A 25,049-nucleotide genomic window follows, 5' to 3' on the forward strand; every position below is an offset into this window, starting at 1 on the left:
CTGCAAGTCTTCACTTTCGTAGCCCGAGCCGATTGCTGGGCCTGGGCAGGGAGGCCGCGCCCCTACGCCGCTCTCCATCCGGCTCTCCAAGCTCGGCCTGAATCCTGGCCTAGACACCCCGACCTGCACTCTCAGCAAGGACTGCCAGGGCGCCACCGCCCGCCCGACGGCGAAGCAAGAGAGGCCCGGGCCAGGCTCAGCAGCGGCGACCAGGCCTCTGTCCCCTCTGAGCTCCTGCAAATGCTGCGCTGGGTCGCTGCTCCAGGCCAAGCCGCTGCTGCCTAGCCTGCCAGGGCCAGACGAACCTGCCTCCCCACCCCCCTCCGCCATCCTACACCGCAGCGCACCCTGTGTCCCTCTCCCATCTACACCGATGGGCGGTGTCCTCCTCGAGGGTTAAGGATCCAGGGAGCAGCATCTTTCGGCCACTGTACGGCCCGCCGACTGCGGCGCTCAGCCCGGAGCGAGTAGTTCAAAATCAGCTAAAATGGCGCGGATTGCGAGTGGTGGGAAGGCACAAGCAAGAATTAAGTGCTTGCCGCACACTCTTTTCTTAACCTTTAGATGAAAATAGACTATTGAAAATTATTCTTAGAAAAGTACAGTTTACGGCGAAGATTCGCTAGTCCTCTCCGTGCTAACCCTAATCTCTCACGCATCCTCAAGGAGATAGAAGGCCATTCTAATTCTAACCCGAGACGCGAATTTTGATTCCCACAGGCCCTTCCAAATGCAAACTCTCAATAGCAGCAACTTCTTATACACGCTAGCAGTGCCATTTCAGTAGATACCCAAGACTTCTTGGAAGCGAGGAGAAATGATCATGCTTTAAAGGGACAGGGAAGCACACTGCCTCCGAGAAGAGCTCGTGGCTGCAAATTTACCTCACGCTGACTCAGTCCACACAGCAGATGGTAGCAGAGCTGCAAGGGAAACGACCTCCCCGATTTTTTTCAGTACTTCTTAATATCAGCTAAAGCGCGTCTTTCAGTACAAGGCACTACGTTCCTGTGAAATCTATCCACGGTTTCTAAGAGCTTCGTTTACGCCCGAGACACTGGCTCCTTTATTCTGGGTGACTCTGCCCGGAGGGCGGCGGGCCAGGCTGGTCGACGCGCACCCGCGCGGCCAGGCCTCAGGTTCGAAGCAGCCCAGCGAGGCACCCTGGAGCGTGCACGCCCTCGAGCCCTGGCACCCGTTGGCCTGAAGGCCTCGCGCCCTTGCCCCCCAGTGCCCTCCCGACTGCACGTGCGCCTTTCTCCTCCGCGGGACTAGGTGGCTGGGTCGCAGGGAGCGCTGAGAGTGTGGGTGGTTACACGAATGCACTGCTTGACTTCACTTGCTACACATGCACCGTGTTTTGGACTTTTCATCCTCTTGTTTAGTTCTTAGGTGTAGGGAAGGAGAAAGAAAAACAAAGGAAAATCAGTCAGCGCCTTTCTAGGTGGCAGACAAAACTCGGCGGAACGCCGTCTAGTGGCAGAATTGTCCAGGGGAAGGCAAGTCAGTTTCCTCCACCCCCTCTTGTAATTTCTCTTCTAATTGGAAATTAAAGCCTTTTTGCATCTGTCAAACTGCTAAGGGGACATAGAACAATCTCTAGACATGGCAAATTTAGTCCCGTAACCCGAGGCAGGCCCAGACTAAGCAAGAATGTGGGACCATTTTCCACCTCCTTCCTGGATTCTCGCACTTTGGAGACATAAGTACAAAACTCGCTTCTCTAGGGGTAGAGGTAGAGCTCTGCGGACTTCTTGACTAGTACGCAGCGACTTCCAGACGGTTCTGTCTGCATTTCTGCATTTGTTCTAAGGAATGGAGATCTGGCCTGGGCAGGTCTAGCACCGCGATTCCACTGTCAAAGGGAAGAAGGGGTGTCCCAACACCTCCCAAAGCAAGTTTTAAGCTTCAGTGGTTAAAAAAAAAAAGACAAAAACACCGGGCCTTTACGAGTTTGTTCAATGACCACCCTACTCCCGTCTTAATTCCCCAAATCAGCCACTCAATAAATATAGGCCTTTCTGCATTCGTGTTTACAGATTGGCCACTCACTTTCCAGGCCTCACATTAAAGAGCGGACCTTTCGACTTCTGCCTAAAACTTCGGTCAACTGACTATTTTAGCATGCATTTAAATGATTCCCTATGCTGCCCAATGTCTCTCGCGATATTTTGTAAAATTTAAAGAAATTCTTAACACCTCATTTAAAGACCCTCCTTTTCCTGATCGCCTTATTTCCAATTTCAGACAAATCAGATAGATAAGATGAGGAGTGTGCATACACTTTCCTGAGGGAAGGGGAAAGGAATGAGCTCGGTAAAGTGAGATTCTACACACAGGGGACGAAATAATTGTTGTAGATTAAGAAAAAGTAGGGGGGAAACGGGACGTGGTTGTCATGAAACACAACTGTCCCATATCCCCATATCGGAGTGGGACATGTTATTCTTCCTACCCCTTAAAAGTAACCATTTAAAATAATTATTTTCAAACTGTAAACTGCTTTCAAACACCATAGTTAGCGTTTTACCAGATTTATTTTACTTATTGTACACAGACGATACAAACGAGCAAAAAACAAAACGTTTCTCAATGGAGTGTGTACTTGTATAAATTATTCAGTTCACAGACAAAACGAAACAAATATAAAAATCACAACATTAGATTTACAGAAGAGCCAAAATATACACACGTTGAGACCCTGAATTCCTATTAGGAAAAAAATCCCCCCCCCCCTTGTGGACTGGAATCTAGGTTGAATATTGTGTATGATGCATATTTCACATTAATTATAAAATACCCAAAAAAAGGATAAATTTGCTACACAACATTAGAAATTTTACTAATCTATTCCCAGAGGGATTAATGCTCCTTATCAAATATAACAAGACTTAGAGGGGAGAAATCAGTTTTACTTGCATTAATGCTAGTGTTTTCCCGAGGAAGTCAGATTTCATCTGTTTCTAGGTGGGGAGGGAAAATCATTTTCAAAACTAAAATGCAGTAAAATATACAACTCACACAATTCATCTTCACTAGACTACACACTATAGTTACCAACAATTCAGTTATCTATATCATTAGTAGAGTATTCATTACAAAGATTTACAGCATATAAAGGTGGAGGGGGGACTGAAAAGATATTCAGAACAGTTTGTCAGCATATTTGGCACCTGCACAGACCAGTAATGGATTTGGCACTTTGGGGAAAAACAAATAAGGCAAAATAATATTGCTGATGTCGAACTATTCTATTTAAAAGGAAGAAGGGGAAAACATACAACTCCAGATAACTTAGCTCTGCAGGCACCAAGCCACTTAATGGACTTGCCTATGAACAGACACCTATCCTTTACAGGTGTTTGGGTGGAGTCTCCTTAGCTATTTGGTGGGCATAGGGCACAAAGTAATTATTTCATGCAACGAATGGATTAAGAATAAGTGAGAAACTTATTACTATCTATGTGTATTTCAATTTCCCAGAGCATCTTAGAATATTGTCATCTCTTAAAAAAAAATTTTTTTTTTTAACTTTCAAAGGAAAAGAAAAAAGAAAAAGGAAGGAATAGGTTAAGCATAAACTGGTTTTGTGCCTCAACATTGAGAATAAAAACTAGTCATTCGTTACAATAAATTAACACTATTTACAATCATTTCACAGGCTTTGTTCCACTAAAAGTATTAACATCCCTACCATCCATCCATCCATCCATCCACTCGGGGATAAGGAAGGACGCACTGGGTGGGTCCAGGTTCTAGAGTCAACATCCTACAGTTAATGGGGAGGCTGAGACTTGGAGGGTCGGAATCGCTGCTGCCTGACAGGACTGGCCCAGGTCTCCTAAAGGTGAAGAGTTTCATGACAAGAAAGAGAAGCAGGGGGTGAGAAAAAGACAAGGGGGCGGAGGTATGTGTGTAGGATAACTTCACAGGAAAGAAAAGAAAACCAAAAGGTTGAAGGTCATGAGCTAATTGCAGACACTGCTGTACAAAAAAAAAAGAAAGAAAGAAGTTAAAATCACTTAAACTTCATTTATTCGGAGACCTGTATTTATTCGCTGCAAACGGTAATCGAGTGTCAAATAAAATCAGGAGGTGCGTAAGGTGGGGGCTGGGGAGAAGGAGCTGGGGGAGAGGTGTGTGGGGCTGGTTGGGGTCCGGGCCGCGGCGGGTGACTGGTGACGAGGCTGGGGCAGACAGGCACGGCCTAGCTGTGCGAGTAGAAGCCATAGTAGCCGCCTATGTCCTTGGCGCAGTTCTTCTCGCAGTCCCGCTGGGCCAGCACCTCGCTCTTGAGCGGGGACGAGCTCTCGGACACTGGCGTGTCGGCGGGCGAGATCCGCCTCCGCTTGGCCTGCTCGTAAATTCCCGAGTCGCTTGAGTCGATGGACTTGATAGAAGAAGGCGTCTCGATCCAGCTGGAGTCGGACAGGTCCTTGGGCTTTGCGTCCTCGGCGGCGCCGGGGGGCAGCGGCGAGCGCTCTGCCGCTAGGCCTTCGGCCTCCTCGCCCAGGTAGGGGTTGGCGCCAGCCATGCGCGCGGCGGCCGCGGCGCTGTTGGGCCAGCAGGGCAGCACCGAGCCGGACTTCGCACCGCAGTACTGCGGAGGGCTGCGCGCCCCCCAGCCCGATGGGTCGGCGTAGTAACCTAGCGGGCGGCCAGTGCAGCCGGCTGCCTGCAGCGGCAGCGCCTTGACGCCCGCCGCCGCATAGGAGAGCAGCGTGGCGGCGTTGCCTGCGAAGTCCGTGGCAGTGTCGTAGGCCGAGGCGGCGAAGTCCAGCCGATTGTTGGCCGGTGTCACAAACCAGCGCTGCGGCGACGGCGCGCCCGGGTCCTCGGCCTGCTGAGGTGACAGCAGCCCGTTGGTATGAGGCACGCTGCGGTCCGTGCCGGGCCCAGGGCCCGCTCCTGCACCTGGGTGGAAGCGGGCCTTCGCGTAGTTGCTCACGAATTGGTCCTGCAGGAAAGAGCCGGCCATGGCGTAGCGGGCCCCGGGCACGATCTGCGAACGTGGCGAGTCGTTGGGTGAGGGCGTCAGACGGTCCATGTCGCAGCCCGTGTAGATCCTGCGGGAGGCGAGAGAGAAATAACCGAGGGGTGGCGCGGAGGTCCCACTGGGGGACTGAAGGGAAGACCACCTCCACTTTTCGCCTCCCTCCACCCTCGCTATCTATAACTTGCTGTCCAGGATGAAGATACAAAATCACACACCTGCATGCTCCCAAGATAAATCGTAGAGTTATGAACCTGAGCGAGATACAGAGCACCAAGAGGGAGGTTTCCCTCTTCCCTTTGCTCTCTCACCAAACACACTGGTGATAAACACAGCAGGGAGTTCACATCCCACTTTTCCAACATTTGTATACACATTCAGGCAGATTGACCCAAGGAACCCAGTGCTATTTGTCTAGTGGACCGTTCTTGTGTAGTGAGTTTCTGAATTGAAATTTAGAACGAGATGCCCTCTCTTCTGCTATTTAAAACATCCCCTTCCTTCTACTGTTTAAGTTTTCAGATTTCTTTTCCCTTCTTTTAATAGTTTAAGAAATCCAAAGGAAATAAGTAGGTCAAAGTGGTGGTGGTTCCGTGCTGTGGAAACCTGTAAAGGTTTCCGAGGCTGTAAATGGGCACTGGAGCAGAAAGCCTCATCTTTCTCCCGCAGAAGAGCTGGCATTTTCGAACTGCTGACTTTGAGGTTAGCAGCCCGATTTCTAACCACTATGCTACCAGAGCTCTTTACACGTCTAGGTAGTAACCATTAAAGACAGTCCATAGTCATTTTGAGACCCAAGGATTACTGCTGGAAGTCAACAGAACTTGTCTATTGTTTCCCCTGAGTAAACTTCAATACCCACCTCCAACCTATACAAATAGAGTTACTACTTGGAAACAAAATAATCATCAATCCGTGCAAGGAAAATGCTTAGACATACACACAAAAAATGTTCTTCACTCTGGACCCTGACTCAGCTTTTGATGCATTACCGGCAAATAATAGGTTGGAGCAAACTTTTATACTAAAGTCATCCTCTCTTCCGCTGTTAAGTCGGTTCGGACTCACGGCGATCCTAAATACGGTTTCTGGGGAGCGACTGGTGGGTTTGAACTGCCAGCTCTTTTATAGGAGTCCTGGTGTGGCGATGGAAAATAAGCACTGGACCACAGATGGGTTTGAACCTCAAGGTCAGGGTTCACACCCACCAGCTGCCCCTCAGAAACTCTATACAGGATCACTATGAGTTCAAACCCACCAGCTGCTCCTAGGAAACCCTACACAGGGTTGCTATGAGTTGAAACTGACTCGACAACACTTAACAACAACAGCAAACCCTTTTATAGAATGTGACTATGTGTTAGGCACTGTTGGCAAGCACTGTACCTGTATTAATTTATTTAACCCTCACAACAATCCTCCTCCTAGTTAAGTACCATCATTATCCCACTTTACAAATGAGGAGGAAAACGAAGCAAAAGGAAGTTAAATAATTTGTTTAAGGTCACAGTCAGTGTTTGTGTTGCTGGGCTTTACTTTAGATAAAATAAAGATTTATTTTAGGCTGTGGGCCTAGCTATTCCTATTAAAATTGAGTGAGGACCAGAGGTTGAGTAAAGATTGATAAAAGTGTTTTCTCATACACTTCTTATTTGAGTCACACATAGTGTTTTAATCTTTAGCCAACAGATTGTTTGAAAAGAAAGTCTCAGTCTTGTCAAACCTTAATTCTTTGGGAAGGAGATTCCCTGGTGAGTGTCAAAGCAACTACCTAGTGCCCCAAAGCACTTAAACCTCTCCCTATTTCTCCAAAATTGAACCATGCTCAAACAACTAACACTAAAGTGGAAAAGGAGTGTCATAATCACTCTTTCATATCTTCTAAAAATCTAATAAATCTGCTTGTATAGATAATGATGCTTTTTAATGAAAACTACTTAGTAATGTAAGAATCACAGAGAAGTCTCTAAACTGGTTTTTCCAATAGAAAACAGCTAGCTGTAGAGGATTCTGTTGCTGCTGCTGCTGCTTCTCTACTACTGCTGCTGAGGTCCATTTTGCTTACTATTCAACATTGCCCTCTTGAAACATAATTTTAGTTCCATATAAGAGAAAAGAGGCAGGAAGGGAACATAACTAGCAAGGTGCAAATATCTTCTCTGTTTATCACCATAATATTTTTTTAAAAGAAAACAGTCTGCAAAAGATAGAGTTTAGATGCCCATCCAGGTCCCAAACCACTTGGGATTACTGAATTGATTTGTGCAAAATAAAATGCTTTTGAACAGATGTTCACAGCAGAATTAAAAGCTCAAAATCCACAGGATCTTCCTCCAACATCTCTGGTCTCCTGGGCCACCTACTTTCAACAGTGCTGGGCTCACCTTTTAGCTTGTGAGGACTGCAGTAGCCAGGTTTTCCATACTAGGGGATCTAATTGAGAGGCTTGCTTCCTCTGGACTACATATGAGTGATGCATAAAATGATTACAAGCAGTAATATCAATGACTGTCTTTTGAGTTTGTTTAAAACATCAGGTGGGAAGGTTGGTATATGCCTAGAGATGAAATCTCTATTTCTCTATATATTGAATCTATTCTCACTCAAAGGCTGTTTCAACTTTATAGCTTTGTCCTAGGCACTCAATGCAAGCTGTTCAACTAAGATTCATGTACCCTTTCCTTTCTTTGGTCAGCAAATAAGTAGAGAACCCCAGTTCAGTTTTAGATTTTTGCTACATAACACTATCTGAACTCAGGCACTGTGCTTGGACCCTGAGTGACAATGCTAAAACAAGTCCAGAAAGCACTCAGTTTTCACCTATTGTTGACCCCAGAGGACAGCCTTTTGAGAAAAAACAAATGGAGATAATCAAGGAAGTTTGGAGAAAAGGGAACCAACATGTTAAGTAAAAGACACTTAAATACAAAAGGTATAAGGAAGCACGAGCTCCTGAGTCCTTCCTAGAGCCAGTAATGACTGTAGCAGCGGTTCTGTTCATGAACTTGCCTTTGGTGGGTACATATTTTACATTTTGTCCTTAGTAAACTTGCACAGGAAACACTATTACACAAAACTTGGAAATGGGTAAATAAAAGTCACATATGCCAAGGAAACTAACAACTGCCAGAGCCACATGCACTTTCAGGCAGAATCGGGCCAGTTTCAGACACAGACAATCTGAGCTGAGCATCTGCAGCGCTACATACAACTCCCGCACCCTGGAATTGGGGCAGCTTTCTCAGCCAACCAACCAAGCAACAACTTGATAATTCATAGGAAAGCTAAAAAATAGGTACAGGAAACTTTGACCCAAACCAAGACAGAAGATCACCAGAGAGAAGTCAACAGAAAGGAAAAGGAAAACCTCACACATACACATAATCTGTCTGTACATATTCTAGTGTACAAAAGCATTATACATAACAACTCATCTCCCACCTTTAACCAGATTCCACAGCTACTTGAGAAGGAAGGTGCAAAATTACTTACGTGTCATAATTATCCCGAAATCCTTTTGCAAAGGGGTTGTGATCTATTTTCAGCTGTGTAATCTGGGAGAGAGAGAGAAAAATATAATCTCCACTTCTATATAGCAGGACTGTGTGCTTGAGAATATATCATCTGCTACTTTTTACAGGAGCTAAGAGACTACAATTTCATTAATAGCAAGGTTTCCCTAACTGAAAAGATGAGAGAATGGATGTGAAGGACAAAGAGAAAGTGTCACAAAAGTTATGAGGGATGAGTTCACAAATTAATGATGTCTAAAACTAAAGGATTGCTTTTAGTCAGCTCTCCTATGTGTTCTAAATTCCTTCAAATATACGATTTAAAAATGCTTTTTATACACAAAGCATTTAGACAAAAATCTCTAAGAGAAACCTAAATTCATCACCAAATGTTGCCTGTTTTAAAAGTTGGTACCATTTGATTCAGATCCAGAAGAATCCGCAAGTGCATCTTAAAATCAGATTTAACTTGTGTTAAAAGCATGATTTCATTTCTGATACCTTCATTTAAGTAAAACAAAACAACTCCCATCACTTCTAGACAAATCAATAGCAGCTACAATCAGTTTTTGTAAACTTACAAATGCTGAAGAGATTCAAGTGCTATAAAACTCATTCCATAGCACCAAGTAATTTTATTTATCGTATTTACATATATGAATGTGGATGTTCTTTTGATCTCCCAGAACACTGATGTTTGTTCATTTCAGCTATCAATTCTAAGGTTATTTTTTACTTTTTATTATTTTAGATAATGTCAAAGCTTTTCACTCATAAAATACAAGAAGAGGTAGAAGTGAGCGGGGATATGCTTGTTTTAAAACGGGAACTTGAGCAACAACAACAACAAAAAGAGTAGGTTTTATTCTGTTCTAATTTGAGGGTAAAATTCAAACTTAATGAGGAATAGGCCCTAGAAATCCTGGATGCCTCAAAGGTGGGACGGGTAACTAGCGTCGGAAGTAAATAGGAAGCATTTCCCCCGGCGGCTAGATATTTAGCAAGCGTGCCTTTTAGGCCCCTAGTCCTGCGTTTAAAAACGCGGCACAGCCGGCTTCTGTTGCTGTTTGAGCTGCTTGTGCCCGATGCAGGGATTGCGGGAGACGTTGAGAGATCCAGGGGAAGGCCCACGGCGCGCCCAGCCCCCCGGTTTCCTTACATCGGTATTCTGGTAGGCGGTGACCGCGATGAACTGAGTCTCGGGGAAGGTGAAGGTCTGCACACGGCCAGGCTGACTTGTGTCTTCCGTGCCATCCTCGTTCACTTCCACCACATGCAGGCGGGGCTGGTACTTGTGTAAGGATTGTAAAACCACCATCTGTCCGGCGGAGAAAGGGGAGCGACGGACGGCGCGTTAACTCAGTCGGTGTGCGTGAAGCTGGGCGCGCAGGGCAGGCTTTCCGGAGCCCACCGCCCCGGCGCCTGCACAGCAGCGGGACTAGGCTAACGGGAGCAGACCGACCCTCGCACCTCGGAGATCTCGGATCCGCCGAACACCCGAGGAAAACGGAACTGACCTCTGATTCTCCCAGCCCTTCCTTTAAGAAGAAACAAAGATTCTCCCAACCTGCAGATCTTGTGGGTTTCCTTCTCTAAATCTAGTATTTTTACTTGGGAAGGTTAGGAACCCCAAGGATTGGACTGGAGTAAGAGTGGGAGGAGGAGAACAACTGCATAGATTTAATATTATTTTAGAGGATGGAAATAAAAAAATTAAAAAATCTTCTTAACATATATCTAGTTTCACATGCTCCTTTAAACTAACTGGATATTAGGGAGGGACGGGTGTGGTGAGTGAGTGCATGTGAGAGAGATAATGAGAGAACGCATGAGTCACTGACCTGCCCGTTGTTGTTTGAAGCTCCTTTGTTGTTAGTAAGTTTTAATTTTCCAAAAGAGATTTCTTGGCGCATCCAGTGAGCCCCTGTGTTGGGGGAATCCGGATGCATATAGACCCGATTTCCTAGAGAAAGAAATTTGTTGTTTACTTATGGCCCCGGAACTGCCCAGTCCCAACTCCTTACCGCATCGGACACACACACACACACATACACACACACGTGTACACACGCGCGCGCGCGCGCGCACACACAAACACACATAGTAAGGCCCATTAACTGGGGCTTTTCTAGGCCGCGCTTTCTTCCTATTAACTGGGGGGTGATTAAAATAGCTTTTGCATAATCCTCCCCTTCTCACTGCTCTGTCTGTCCCCTTTTCCCTTCGTTTCCTTTTAGAAGTCATTGGCCGATCGTTTTAAAAGTCGCTCGAGCCAGTCCACAAAGGCTTTAATTAATCATTCTCACCTAAATAAGTGTCAGGAAAACGTGTTAATTGGAAGGACTTGCCTTGCACATTGGTGTCCGCTTTGCCGCAAGGAACCCATTTGCCTCCTTGAAACCTCCAGTGATTGGGATCCGCCAAAATCACATCCACAAAAATATTGTAATGAGCCGTGGGATCGAGACCAGAAATGTTAAAACTTAAAAAAGGAAACATGCGCCTATTTAAATTAAAAGGAGGGGGGAGGAGGAAGGAGGAAAACAAGGAGAACAGAAATATAAATGTTAAAGATTAAATGCAAGAAGCGCGGCGCCAGATAGCAAAGCAAAACTTGTTCTCGCAACGTAGATAAGCGAATGTTTGCTGGGTTAGAAAAGGGTTGTGGGGAAGAAAAAAAGTGGGGCCAAAGTCGGGGGGGCGGGTAGAGGCGGGTGAGGTGGGTGAGGTGGAGTGGGCGGTTGTTAGGTATCCCTGCCCAGGTGGAGAGAGAGGTTGGCGACCGCGCATCTACCAGTTCGTCCAACCGTGCAGCACTGCGTCCCTCCCACCGCCGGGCCGCAAACAGTGCCCGGTCGCCCGCCCGGGCTCCCACTCTCGCCTTCCTCCGGGCACTGGCGGGGCTCCCCGACCATCTCCCTAGAGTGGGATCCCCTGGTCACATTGAGACATTTCCCCCAGCCCTGCGGTGATCATCCCTTCCACTTTCCCCTTTTCCAATAGTAGCCAACTCAACGGCGCACCACAGCGCCTTTCACTCCACTCCCGAAAACAAATCGTCGCTGCCGCGGCGGTCACAACCTGGGAGCGTTGGCTCCCGGGCCGTCCCGGGAGCAGCAGCAGCTAAGAATGTAACATTACCTTCCCTGTTTGGTGATGATCATCTCCGTTTGGTGCCGGTGAAATTTCAGCCAAAGGGGCCTGTTGCACAGGTACACCTGCGCTTTACCCGGCACTAACCCGGGCTGGGTGGAGGAGAACTGGTAGAACGGGGCGCCTTGGTAGGAGTGGCCGTACTGCTGTGGATAGGGATAGCCAGCCGCAGGGTAGCCCTGCGGTGAGGAGTTGGACAGGAGGCTGTTGTAGGCTCCGTTGGTGATGACCGGGTGGTGGGCCATGTAGCGGCTGGGGCTACCGATGGAGAAGGCGGGGTGCGCCGGTCCGTGCTGGCCGGGGTACGGGAACATGGCACTGGGAGCAGTGGCCGCAGACTGGGGCTGGCTGGACTGAGAGAGGAGGTAGCGATCTGCTGCAGAGCCATCGAAACTGTGACGAAGCTCAGAGACCCCGTCCAAGACAGGAGAGAGTTTACTTCTCTGGACGTCCCCTGGTGAGTCCTTGGAGTCAGGAAAATTGTCTGTATCTGACTGATTCGTCATCCCCCTGGTAATTTTTTTCAAAGGTGAACTTCTCTCCAGGTTGTCAGTGGTCGAGATAATGGGATGATCGTGCAAGACAAGCTCAGATCCGCCTGAATGTGGGTAGCTGCTGCTCACATTGAGAAATTTCTTGGAGAGCATGATAGAAGGAGAAAGGCAGTGCTCCAGCTGCATAGCTCTAGAACCTGAACACTCGCCCTCCCGTCCCTGGTTTTTAAAGTCCTGTTTATCATAAACTAGAAATCCACAGACCCCCTCACTAGACCGAAAGCACTTCCACCAGCAAATGCTTCTCAAAGGTTTGATTTACTTTTTTTTTTCTCTGGGAGAAGAGATTGGCCAATTGACACTATGCAGCAATCAGAAAAGGCTCACTTTTGATCTTGCTGCTTGTGCAGCCGATGAAACGGCTCCTGCCATTGGTTAACTCCTGACAGTAATTTAATTAGATAGACATTAATTAGGATAATCACCTGGCTCCTGGTCGCGACGATCATGGCAAATTGAAGGGGATGATTTTATTGTTGGCTTGGGGGTGGGGGTGGGGAATATGTGTTGGTTTTACGTGAGCCCTGTTGTGTCACCTTTAAGCTTTATGACCACTGCTTTAGTAGGATTCAAAAGATGTGCAATTTACTAAACATTTTCCTACCCCCTCCCTCCTTTTCGAACCGAGGGGCGGAGGAAAGGATTTGACGATGCTAGGAGACTTTTCGGATCTGAATGAGCCAAATATTCAGTTGAATGTAACGATTTCAAGTGCAAAGTATACAAAGCACGAGCCGGTGGCCTCTTCTCGCCCTGTAAAAGTTCCAGAGTCTGTCTTTTCCAGTTGGTACAGAAGTACACAACACCTGAGCCAGTCCTTTGTGATCAGGTCCTGCGTGTCCTCGCGGCCCCCTCCTCGGTTTTTAACCACATACCTAAATAAATAAATCACCGCCGCTGAGAGCCCCAGCGATGGAAGTGAGCGGGAGGGGGGAGTGGGAACGGAAGGCAGCAACTCACCCACCCATCCACCCACCTTGGGAAGGTTCGGTTTCTTGGGTGAGCACAGAAACAGTGACAATCTATGATCTCCTTTTTAAGTTTTGAAATAATTATAAGCTGTCGGACTCAAGTGCCTTCGTGTATTTGCAGTGATGTTTACGGGGTCTTTACTAAATATTTTAATAGTGAGCTTGGTTGCAGAGTATCTGAAGAGCATCTAACAGGGAGCAGGCGCCATGCATCCCTCCCGTCCTACTGCACTTCCTTCTCTCTGAGGTACTGGCAGATTCAAAAGCCTCGCCAGGAAAAGAGAGGGCCGAGTCTCCGTGCAATTGGGTTCGCCAGGAGTGCTGATCTGGGGAGACAGAGTGGAAGCGGTGTCAACACAGCGATCATTACTGAAGAATGTGTGTGCGCGTGTTTAATGTTTATATAATCTGGAGGGGAAAGAAAGAACCCATGCCAGTAATTTTTGTAGGAGGAAGAATCTAAGGAAAAAGAGAATAGAACCATTTTAAAAGATGCAAATAAACAGCACAAGGTTCCCAACATCTCTGAGGTGTAGGGAGAAGAGAGATATCCCAGTAGTGATTCTGCAGAGCAGCCTAGCTCTCGGCCTGGATCAGAGGGCCAAGAACGACGGAAGCTTCATCCGCCCAAAACTGCTTCCTGTGCTCCCAGCACCCGTCAACCTGCCCTCTGGCGACTTTCCCCGTGACACGAGCGGTGCAAGAATGAGGAGGTGCGCCGCCCCGGAGTCACCTCGGCAGGGCTCCGCACGGAGCGCTGCCAGGCCAGCGACAGCGCGAGAGGCCACCTCTTACTCCACCCCACCCCACCGCTCGACCCAAGCCCGCTACCGCGCGCCGGATCCTAACTCATTGTCTAACGTCTGCCAAGTGGCCGTAGTGTGGGCTCCCCAGCATCCTGACGAGCTCGAGATGAAGCTGTCACCCGGGAGACCGGAACTCAGGGTGAGCAGCGCCTAGTATAAACCTAAGGGAGACCCACTCTTCCTGGGCAGGAAGCACTCCCTGGCACCTCAGCCGGGTGGAGCCTCTACCTTCGAGCCACCGCGTCCACCATCCCCGTGCCCAAGCAGCTCCCTCAGTGGGAACAGCCTTGGCAGCATTGGGTAGGTCCTGGGTACTGTCCCAGGATTAACCAGACTCTGTGTCGCCCCGCAGCTACGCCGCTGTAGTGCATTTTTAGAAGGGTGCCTCCGTGAACCCAAAAGCCAGAGCTCTGTCCAAATTGCGCCTCCCAGGCGGGCTGGGTGCCTTGACTGCAGAGGGCGCCAGCTGCGGCCTCCAGCAGGGCGATGAGAAGGCCCAGCGCGGGAGGCGTTGAACTGGACAGGTTGATGACCAGATGTCCCAGACTCTAGCCGAGACAGTTTTCTAGGAGAAAAATAAAGCCAGACCCGCTTTTCCTTTCATAAGCAAACCCCAGCTCCTGGCCAAAAAGCTTCATAAACAAGCAGAGGCTTCAATGTTGAGGCGTTGGGCTGTGGGGGAGGGGAGAGTAGGGCATTATTTGGTTCATTTTTCTGCCCTTCACCTTCCATTGCCAAGTCACCTCCTGAGCGGCTCTGGCCTTATTTTGCCCATTCTCCCCTTCCTCCCCTTTCTTGGATCATTAATTTTTCTGCCCCCGAGTGCCCCTCTTTCCACTGCTTCTGGAAGGCACACTTCTGCCATCACAATGGGGCAGAAAACCTTAAGTGTATATATAGCAAGAAAGGAAGACTCTATCTAGGCTTTTGAGGCTTTGCCATTTCTGCCACCGGAATTGACTTTTTTAAAAAAACGAAGAATGCCAAAATGAAATAGGGTGTTACGGAATTGCATTAGGAGATAAATGTGTGCTCTGCCTGCTTTGGATTATAATTACCAAATTCTGTGGTTCCTCACATAAAAACAAACTAAGCCATGAGTGTATACACAGAATAGTTAAGATTCATCCAGGTGTTCATGAAGAAAAACAAAGACATTCATCAGCCTTAGTTTCCACACCTTCTCTTACTTCTGTGGAGTGGAGCATACAGTCCTCTCCAGGATCTTGTTGAAATTCAGATTCTACTTTTCTGGTCAGACTCTAGTTTGGGATGGGGCTTGATTCTGTATTTAGGAATTCCCAGAAAACTGAGATGCTGCTGGATCAGGCAGATATCACTTAGAATAGTGAGGCTCGAGTGTTCAGTGCCCCATTCTAGTCTGAGAGCAAAGCGTGGACATTTCGGCACTATAAGCAAGTAGGAATTTGGGTTCCTATGATGCTTTAACTCTGCATGGTGGGTGGATAAACAAAGATGCTCACTTACACACATATGCACAAATACCTTAAACTGCTGAGTTTGGGATTAACCAAGTCACTACCTAACTGGGCCTGGGGCCAGTTTTAGACTGCTGCTAAAATAGCTGTTAAATATGTCTACAGACAAAGGTGTTCACCAAACCTTTTCTTAAGAGTATCCTGATCTTGATCATCTTGAAATCTACAAGGAAAATGAAGGCTTTTGCTTGGAGGGATTTTGATAAGTTTCTGAAATTGGGTATGTCTCCAATATGCGGGAGAATAGTATGTGGTTGTAGGTAGTCCAGGAAAATGAGGCAACCAATTAAGGGCAAAGGACAGGGTTTGCACAAGCTTTCTCTGTCACTGGATTCAGTCATGAATATTCTCAGGGGACTAATTGGGGGAAAAAACATACTTTCCATCTGAATGTTGAAAATAACCTTTGGATTATGAAGGCCTTCTTCTGAGGGAATTTTATGAAAAAAGTATTGACTAGCTCTATAATCAGCAATATCTGTGAAATACGTTATCCAGCCTTAATTTGTAAAGGGAAAAATCATACATCAAAATAATTAACCTGCACACCTGTTTAAATTCAACAAGAGAAAAACTTCCACTAGCTTCCACTTATAGTTTAATGGGAGGTGGTTAGCTGTAGTAATTCTGACAATCTGAATTAGTAAATATACATGTCCTAAATAAAGCACAGAATTGATCACTATATTTAAAGAAGAAACCAGAGGACAAGACCTGCTCAGAATACCTTATTCTACTGAAAAAGGCACAAACATATAGGAAACTTAAGTCATTTCCATTTTTAATTTCTGGGAACTTTTTCTTAGACAGCCAGTAAGGCCTACAATTGTTTAAGTAGGGCAGTAATTTGAACTATTGCATCAGTCATACCACTTCTAGTAGGTTAAGTCTAAAGTTCCCAAGTTAACAACAACACAAAAGCAGAAATATACCTCCCCTTAATAAAGCCTTAGAAACATTCTAATAAGAAAGTATGCAGACTCGAATTAAATATTTACTTTTGTCTATACTGTTTTGTCATACTCCTTTGGATATCTCAATACAGTTCTATGCTGTGAGCATTAACGGGAATAGCTACTTAGAAGCAGGTTGAAGATAGGTTGTCTGTGAAAATTGCATTAACCAAATTATTTTCCTATAAGAAAAGTAGGTGTCTTCTAAGTGTTCATCCATGTAGTCTTTTAAAATATATGAATTAACATGTCCCCCTTTTTATCTTATTTATGAGAGCCTTCAAAGTTGATGGAAAAATTTTAGCATTTTTAATTCCACTTTTCCATCAACTTTCTGAAGCCTCCTTTTAAACTCCGAGATCCAGAAAGATATTAACAAAATATTGAGCATATGATACTAATTTATGGCAAATAGTTTAAACAAAATGTCAGCACTTTTTTTAGGTCATTCGCTAATGAGGTGGTGGTGGTTGTTGTTTTTGTTGTTAGGTGCCATTGAGTAGGTACCAACTCATAGCGACCCTATGCACAGCAGAACGAAACACTGCCCAATCCTGGGCCAACCTCACTACTGTTGCCACGCTTGAAGTAGCCACTCAATAATGGCAACCATTTAAAATTTGTGAAGCTTTATTACCTTGATTTTTTAAAATGTATTATAAGATCTTAAAATGCAAAGGAAAACGTCTTTGTATGAGACTTCAATAGCACTGTCAATTTCACCCAGTGCCAAAAAGACCTCAGGAGACATAGATTGTAAATGTATTTTATTTTGTAAGCAACAATCAAAATATATTTGTGTTACTGATTTATTCAAATAGTAAATGGGAACTTAATAAAATTTGTCCACTTTGATGTATTCTTGTACAACTTTGGAATCTGCAAAGACCCTGACTAAAGAAAAAGAAGTAATTGCACAACTGAGACTGAAGGTGTTAGAGTGCTGCAAATGATACCAGATGTCTTACAGTTAACCAAATACACCTTCACAGGTCCCTTGATTTTGAGCAACAGGAACAATACAGGAATATATACTGAAAGTATCACTATTAGCTTTTTTACATTGCTTTATTTAAATACGACAGTATCCAACATAGCTGCTAAACACTGGACAATATTTGAAGTCATGAGTACATCCACATGCTCCTCCAAATGGCGTTTAGGATCCTAAATGAAAAAGAAAGAAAACTAATGATTATCACTAGTAGATACAATAGAAGACTGACATACATAATCAATGACTATGCAACCGATGACTCTGTAACAGAGACTGTAAAGATTAACAAGGAATTCAGAGTCCTGGGGTGGCGCTGTGGAATAATGCATCAGACGCAAAGCCGTTTGAACTGCAAGGTTGGTGGTTCATGCTCACCAGCTGCTCCTTGGAAACACTATACAGAGTTGCTATGGGTCGGAACTGACTAGACAATACTTAACAACAACAATAATACATTCATAAAAAAGAAAAAACAAAAAACATCATATCTATGTGTCTATTCTCTGCCATTAACAATTACTGACTGGCCATGGGGTACTTTATGTAAACCAGATATACTAATAGTTAACAATCTACTGTGAAGTTTCCTCACTTTGCCTCCATGTTAGTAGAAATCAGGATCCTATATAATTTTGATATTATAGGAATATTGCTTTAAATGATTCAAAAAAACTCTTGGATCAAAAGTCATTGTGCTTCAGAATATGTAAATCAATTCTAAAATGTTAAGAACAAATGCTTTACACAAAGGTGTTTTGAAGAAATACATCATGAAATGTATATAGGTGTAATTCTTTAACTTAAGCCTAATAAAATCTATATCTGAAATAACTTGAGTTGAAATTGAAGCTTAAAAAAGCATTACAGTAAAGGAATTTAAATTAAAATGTTTAATTCATATTTATATTTAAGGATGAATACAGTATTTCAGTATACAATATATACTGTACACAATTTTAAAAATTTGAACTAAAACATTTTCTTATGAGTATTGTTAAAATACTAAAGATCTCTAACTTGAAACAATTGTTCCTCATTAAATATTTTCTTGGCTGTGCTTTTCTATAACACCATTTGAATACACTGATTTCTTTAAACAATCTACATATTCAACACGCTACAAATAATTTTAAGTGATTATTCCACATTATCAATTTGTTTTTTTAACTCCAGAAATAGGCCACAGGGGATACTAGGTGAAAGATAAAAATATACTAGCTATTCAGATATATATATATATTTTTTGCTTCTTCCAAACAGGACAAATCAGGGCATATTAGGTGAAAGATAAAAATATACTAGCTATTCAGTTATAAATATTGTTTGCTTTTGCCACAAAGGGCAAATCAGGGATGTAGTATATTTAAAAAAATTATTCTGATGATGATTAAGCTGTCATCATTTTACTTTTCTTTTAATTTAATCTTTAATTTGCTGTTAAATAAAATCTGTATTAACATACAAAATGCAGCACATACCAAATAAACAATAATGTAAACACGCAGAGTGGTGGAAATTTAATAAAGAAAAACATTCTATTACTGAAAAGGTTTAACTGCATATCATGAAAAATCCAGAAACTGTTTTTTTAAATATCAATTTGTAAAGATACTCATATTAAAAAAAAAGTTACTGAATTCTCTCAGATTCAAGAGTTAGTAACTAATGATCTACTTACATTATTAGCTTAAAAATAAGGGGTGGAAAAAAACAAGGGTGACCATACATAAGATGAACTGTATTTCAGTTTTTGAGGGGCTGTTGTTGCTATGTTTAAAATGTAATTAAAAATGTAGTAAAATTTATGATATTTAAACCAGAACTTTGCCCCTACTGCTCTGTTGGAGTAACTGATTTTATGGTGAATTGATAACACACTTCCCTCACTTATCTACAGTACTTCTTGTGGCAGCTGGGTGATTCTTAGAGATTTTCCATCCAAGAATGGTCCTGGCCCAAACCTACATAGCTTATGAGATGTGATGGGATCAGAGCATATGGTAGGCTGGCTGAAAGCAACGACAGCTTAGTGTCTTGCATCGGAAATATCAGGATTCTGCCAACATCAGCAATATGATAACCATGTTCCATGAAAAGAAAAAAATGTAATCAACATTCCTTAAAAACAGTCTAATTAATCTGTAGATTCCTTTAATTAGTTGATGTGCTGCCCCCACCCTCAGATAATAGAGACTAAATATATATATTTCATCTTGATAAAGAGCAAATCTTTAAAACACTTTCTCTTTACACAGTATAACTCAACAGGGCTCTACATTTTCTCAGGAATATTAGCTACATATTGATGCCTATATATTGGTAAAGTATTATTGTAAGGTCCAGAGTTGCTTCTGACTCTTAGTGACCCTATGTACAACACAGGCATATGTAACACATAGCACAGCATTAAAAACAAACAAAAAATGATTACATATAAAACAAATCTAACATTTTATTATTTTCATTGATCTATTGTAAAAATAACACTTGGAAAATTAACTCAGGATACAAGTTTCCTAATTAATTTTAAGTAAACTATTTTTACTAAAAGTAATATCTCATAAGTATAATTTAAGTATAATTTTTACCACTGGAATTATTTCTTGTGATTTACTTTTCTATAGACTGCAAAGATATTATGACATCAAATAATTCCGTGATTTTAAAAATTAGCATCAGATTTATTTGGCAGAAGAAAAATATAGTCAACAGATACGGGGGAAAATCACATAGACCCTAATATAGTTTTAACACTACAAAAGCATGTTACGATGCAACTGCTAACCTATTACAGTATACCTCACCTGCTTGCCAACATTCTTTATTGCCAGCTGTTCAGGTGTCATCTTGTCTTCTTCTTCTACAGCCTGTGAATGAAACACAAAGGACAAAAGTTTCAAATTCTAAGTCTACGTTTCCCCACTGCAGCTTAATCACCAAAGATAACTGTCATGGTTTTTACCCAGATCAATTTTATTCTAAGAATTTATTTAACTAAAAAGTAATTTTGTTCGCCTTCAGAATAACTTCCAGGTAATGAAAACTATTACTACTTTCATTTTGGGAGCAGACTTATGAAATATGTATCAAAGTGGAAATCATTAATGAATTGTTTGAGGAATGAGTAAACTGGAAACCGGAAACACCTGGGGTACTTATGGCAATGCCTTTTTCTCCTTTTTATACACTAAAGTTTCTCCCTCAGTGTCCCATTTCTTTGTTTCCCTTTTTGAGAACACAGCCTATGCATACCCAATACCTGTCTAACGATCAGCAATGCTAAGTACAAAAGCTGCTGACTTTTTCTTCCAATTTACAAACCATATGGTTTTCTGTTAATAATTTCACATATTTAAATCTCTAAAGTAATATAGTCATTCTTCAGTATCTGGGGGGAGTTGGTTCCAGGACCCCTGAGGATACCAAAGTCCTCTGATGCTTCCTCTTAGCCTTTGAAGGACTGCTTTGACCACTTAAATCTCCTCTTTCCTGGAATATTTCTGATCAATAGTTGGTTGACTCAGTAGATGTGGACTGTATAAGTATTCTGAATAAAAACTCACTGCTCTACATGAGTGATGTTCAGTAGTAATAAAAAATAAGAGCAATTTGAAAAGTTTCTAATCAAAGATGGTTATTGTTTTTGTTGTTTAGTGCCATCAAGTTTGTTCTGATTCATAGTGAGCCTGTATAGGGTTTCCAAAGAGTGGGTGGTTAGTTTGAACCACCGACCTTGTGGTTCAAACTGACCTTGCGGTCTAGTGCTTTATTCCACAGCGCCACACCAGGGCTCAAAAAGATTAAAGGTAAGCAAAAAGATTACCTTAATTAAAAACCAAATCAAATAAAAAATTATATCAATCAAAACAATACATGTAAGCTACTTTCTACTCTTTATAGAGCTCTAATGTGTACAGTCATAAATTTTCTAGGAGAGTAATTTTGAAATAATTAGTGTTTAGATTAATCCAACCACTGCCCCTACACCACCACAAAATCTTTTGGGAAATCTAAGTTTAAACATTCGGTTGCTAACATAAAAGTTGGGAGTTCAGAAGCACAGCAAGAGAAAGATATGGCAGTGGGCCTCCATAAAGACTGCTGTTATTAAGTGCCTTCGAGTCAGTTCTGACTCACAAGCAACCCTGTTAGGTTTTCCAGGGAGTAGCTGGTGAGTTTTAACCACCAACCTTGCGATTTAAACAGACCTTCAGGTACAATGCTTAAAGATGACAGCCTTGGAAATCCTATGGGGCATTGCTACTGTTTCCTATTATAGGGTTGCTATGAGTTGCAATCAACTCAAAGGTACATAACAACTAGTTTAGGAATTTCCTTTTAACAATTTGGGTATGTTACTTCCTGAAAACAAGACTGCATCAGATGAACTCCTGGACTATTTATTCATGATATCAATGGAATAAATTCACTCCCGACATATGGAAAACTAAGAAAAATGTAATGACCTTATGAAATACTTTACCGCAAAGATGGTTACAAAAGGAAGTGAGATGGTGGTAGTAGAAAGCAGAAAACCAAAATCCCAGGAAGGGTTAGAGTTGGATACTCTAAATTTAATAATCTCACAGCTGCCAAATTTCTTCATGTGTAAACAATGAACATGTAGGAAAGGCAATCATCAGGCACTTCCCATAAACTGGGAAGTTTGGCTGCATTTCACACCTTCTTAATAGTTTTGTAAACAGAGAACTTGAAAATGAGCAAAGATGGCAAGTGTCTAATTTTATAAATGGACAAACTATCTAGAGAATTTTCCCCTGTAGAACCTGCCTAAAGAGAAAAGATGGTGAATACGTATTTTATCTAATAATTATTAGAGGATACTTATTTATAATACATCATTAGGAAATACACTTATGATTCATAAACCTGAAAGAAGAAAAAATAAAAGTTAACATTCCAAATCCAGAATCCCCTAGACAGAGAATATGTTCATTTTCAGAGTCAGATGTCACTCCTATTCTCAGCTACTTATTATACAAGTATCTCAGAACTGGGAAATTGCTTCTCCCTCTATCTCAATGTTTTACATACATAGGAATTCTGGCAACACATTAAGCATTTTTCTTTCTAAATCACTTTCATAAACTATGACACAATACTTCATCGACTTGAAAGCTTATTAGATGAATGGAACAATTCACATTAGTTTGTACTACATACCCATTCAGTATTAGTTGTTCTGTGCAAATGCCAATAATGGTACAGTATTGGAAGGAAGCAAGAGTTTTGGAACTTGGCTCACGATACCAATCCTGTACAAAATAGTTATTAGGGACTACTGGAGTACTGCAAGCATCAAAGATGGCAGATATAAAAAGATAAAAGGTCAAAAGCACTTAAAAGCTAAATATAATGTGAAAAGCTCTAACTCAAAAATTTTTAAAAATTTCTTTTAAATCATTTAACCACTTTACCAATTAGTTTTTCCACTTCCAATAATTAAAAGAGAGTTCACAAACTCTTTGGGAAGTGCAGATGGTAAAAAGTACTCCCAGCCATAGACGCCATCTGGGAAATGAGGGACAGCTGTAGATTTAGGCATATTCTAAGGTCGCACACCCCTATGACAAAAGAGTATACACATTTCCATTCTAAGATAGATCAGATCATCCATCAAGCCCCTAAATATTTTCTCCTTTACCTAACTTAAGTATATCTCCTTTACCATCTGGGTAAAACCAGTTTGCCTTCATTCATAGTTCTAATCTGGCTAGTCACCAGGAAAAACTAAGAAATGGTAACAGTGGAAACAAATGAAATTCAGGCACAGGCAGTGTCCTCACTAGGGAACTTCTGTGTTTATGGCAACTTCTGTGATTTGGCGTCAAAATTTGCTTTTGCATTCGTGCTCTTCGGTTTACTCAACCAACAAAAAAGCACTGAAAATGTTTGTGGCTATTCACACCAGAAACGTTTTTAACAGTTTATCAACAAAGACCCCCAGATGGCTATCCCATCATGCACGGTCTGCAGAGCTCTAAGAAATTCTTGGAATTTGATCTGTTATATGATTATAATCCCCTCAGATGTACCCTCGATCTTAGAAAACAACTTTATTAAACCCTTTGGGATCATTATCTTCTTCTGATAATGGTCAAGTTTCTCAAATTCCACCATTTAATTTACCTTTTAATATATAAGGATTGGACCCATGGCACTTCATTAACACTATTTGAAGAATTTCCACCATATCAATTCCAATGGACTCATTTTTCTTGAATTATCTGAATACATTTAAAAATTACTCAGTGCCTATTTTTCTCTTCTATTCCTTTAGCCTTTGTTTTCATGATATCATTTCTCGTATTCCATGACTGTTCCTTGAGTTTTGGGAGGTGGAGTCCTTCTGTGATATGTTAACTTTGTTCATAGTATGCTATACACCCATTTAAGCAAATGCTTTTGGAGATTATCTGTAAGGACTTTTTGCTTAAAAATAAGAGCACAAACTGCTACATGACATGTTAATTTTCCACTATTATTGTTGGTAAGTACCATAGTAACCCTGTATAGGGTTTCCGAGGTGCAGTTGGTGAGCTTGAACCGCCAACCTTGTAGTTCAAACTGACGTTGCAGTTCAGCACGTTAACCCATAGCACCACACCAGCACGCCTTTCCACTATTAAGATACTAACGTATTAACAATCTTAAAGTAACTGCTAGTGGACTGCAAGATAGCTTCTTTATTAATTTTTATAAGGAAGACTAGTGATGGCACTGGTTAAGTACTCAGCTATTAACTGGAAAGTCAGCAGTTTAAATCCACCAGTCACTCCACAGAAGAAAAGACTGGCGTCTGCTACAGTGAAAAATACAGCCTTAGAAATCCTATGGGACAGTTCTACTCTTGTTCTGTTGTTGTTGTTGCTAAGTGACATCGAGTTGATACTGACTTACACTGACCCACTATAGGGTTTCCAAGGAGTAGCTTGTGGGTTTGAACCACCAACCTTGTGGTTAGCAGTCCAGTGTTTACCCTATACAACACAGCATGACTCTGTCTTACCAGATCGTTAATCGGAATGAATTTGACGGCAATAGGTTTGGTTTTGGATTTTGATTATTATATCAAGTCAGTACAATGACTATATAGTAATAACAGTAACTACATTATAGGCTCTGGAGGCAAAGAATAAACTCAAAGAAATGGTGTAGCGCTGTGATTGATTTAATATGACACTTCTAGTCATAGTCTTTGTCATTCTCACCAAATGATTGAGTTCTGTTGTTGTTAAGTGCGATCAAGTCAGTACCGACTCAAAGCAACCTTATGCACGCCAGAACAAAAAATAGCCTGATCCTGGGCCAACCTCACTACTGTTGCCATACTTGAGTCCATTAATACTGCCACTTTGCCAACCCATCTCACTGGGGGTCTTCCTCTTTTTCTCTGACCCTCCACCTTACCAAACATGATATCCTTCTCTAGTGACTGGTCCCTCCTGACAATATGTCCGAAGTATGTGAGATGAAATTTGGCCATCTTAGCCTCCAAGGAGCACTCTGGCTGCACTTCTTCCAAAATGGATCTATTGGTTCTTTGGGCAGCCCATGGCACTTTCAATATTCTCCTCCAGCACCATAACG

At 42.8% G+C, this 25,049-nt stretch overlaps 2 protein-coding genes across 2 annotated transcripts in view; both read right to left on the reverse strand.

Annotated features, from left to right (window-relative positions):
* Positions 1 to 3,349: 3,349 nt before the first annotated feature.
* On the reverse strand, positions 3,350 to 12,640 carry TBR1 (T-box, brain, 1). Its single transcript, XM_006872018.1, has 6 exons — positions 11,647 to 12,640; positions 10,854 to 11,008; positions 10,347 to 10,468; positions 9,665 to 9,823; positions 8,486 to 8,547; positions 3,350 to 5,066 (listed from the first exon to the last, which is right to left on the reverse strand). The coding sequence occupies exons 1-6, from the start codon at positions 12,336 to 12,338 to the stop codon at positions 4,208 to 4,210; spliced, it is 2,049 nt and encodes a 682-aa protein (XP_006872080.1). The 5' UTR covers positions 12,339 to 12,640; the 3' UTR covers positions 3,350 to 4,207.
* Positions 12,641 to 17,191: 4,551 nt separating this feature from the next.
* PSMD14 (proteasome (prosome, macropain) 26S subunit, non-ATPase, 14) overlaps positions 17,192 to 25,049 on the reverse strand; it is a 151,243-nt gene continuing 143,385 nt past the window's right edge. The window contains exons 10-11 of the mRNA XM_006872019.1: positions 20,243 to 20,305; positions 17,192 to 17,608 (exon numbers count right to left, since the gene is read on the reverse strand). Coding sequence (XP_006872081.1) covers positions 17,510 to 17,608; positions 20,243 to 20,305 — 162 coding nt within the window. The 3' untranslated portion in view covers positions 17,192 to 17,509. The remainder of the gene's footprint in view (positions 17,609 to 20,242; positions 20,306 to 25,049) is intronic.

Source organism: Chrysochloris asiatica, unplaced genomic scaffold (genome assembly GCF_000296735.1).
Source record: "Chrysochloris asiatica unplaced genomic scaffold, ChrAsi1.0 scaffold00181, whole genome shotgun sequence".
Classification (NCBI taxonomy): Eukaryota; Metazoa; Chordata; class Mammalia; order Afrosoricida; family Chrysochloridae; genus Chrysochloris; species Chrysochloris asiatica.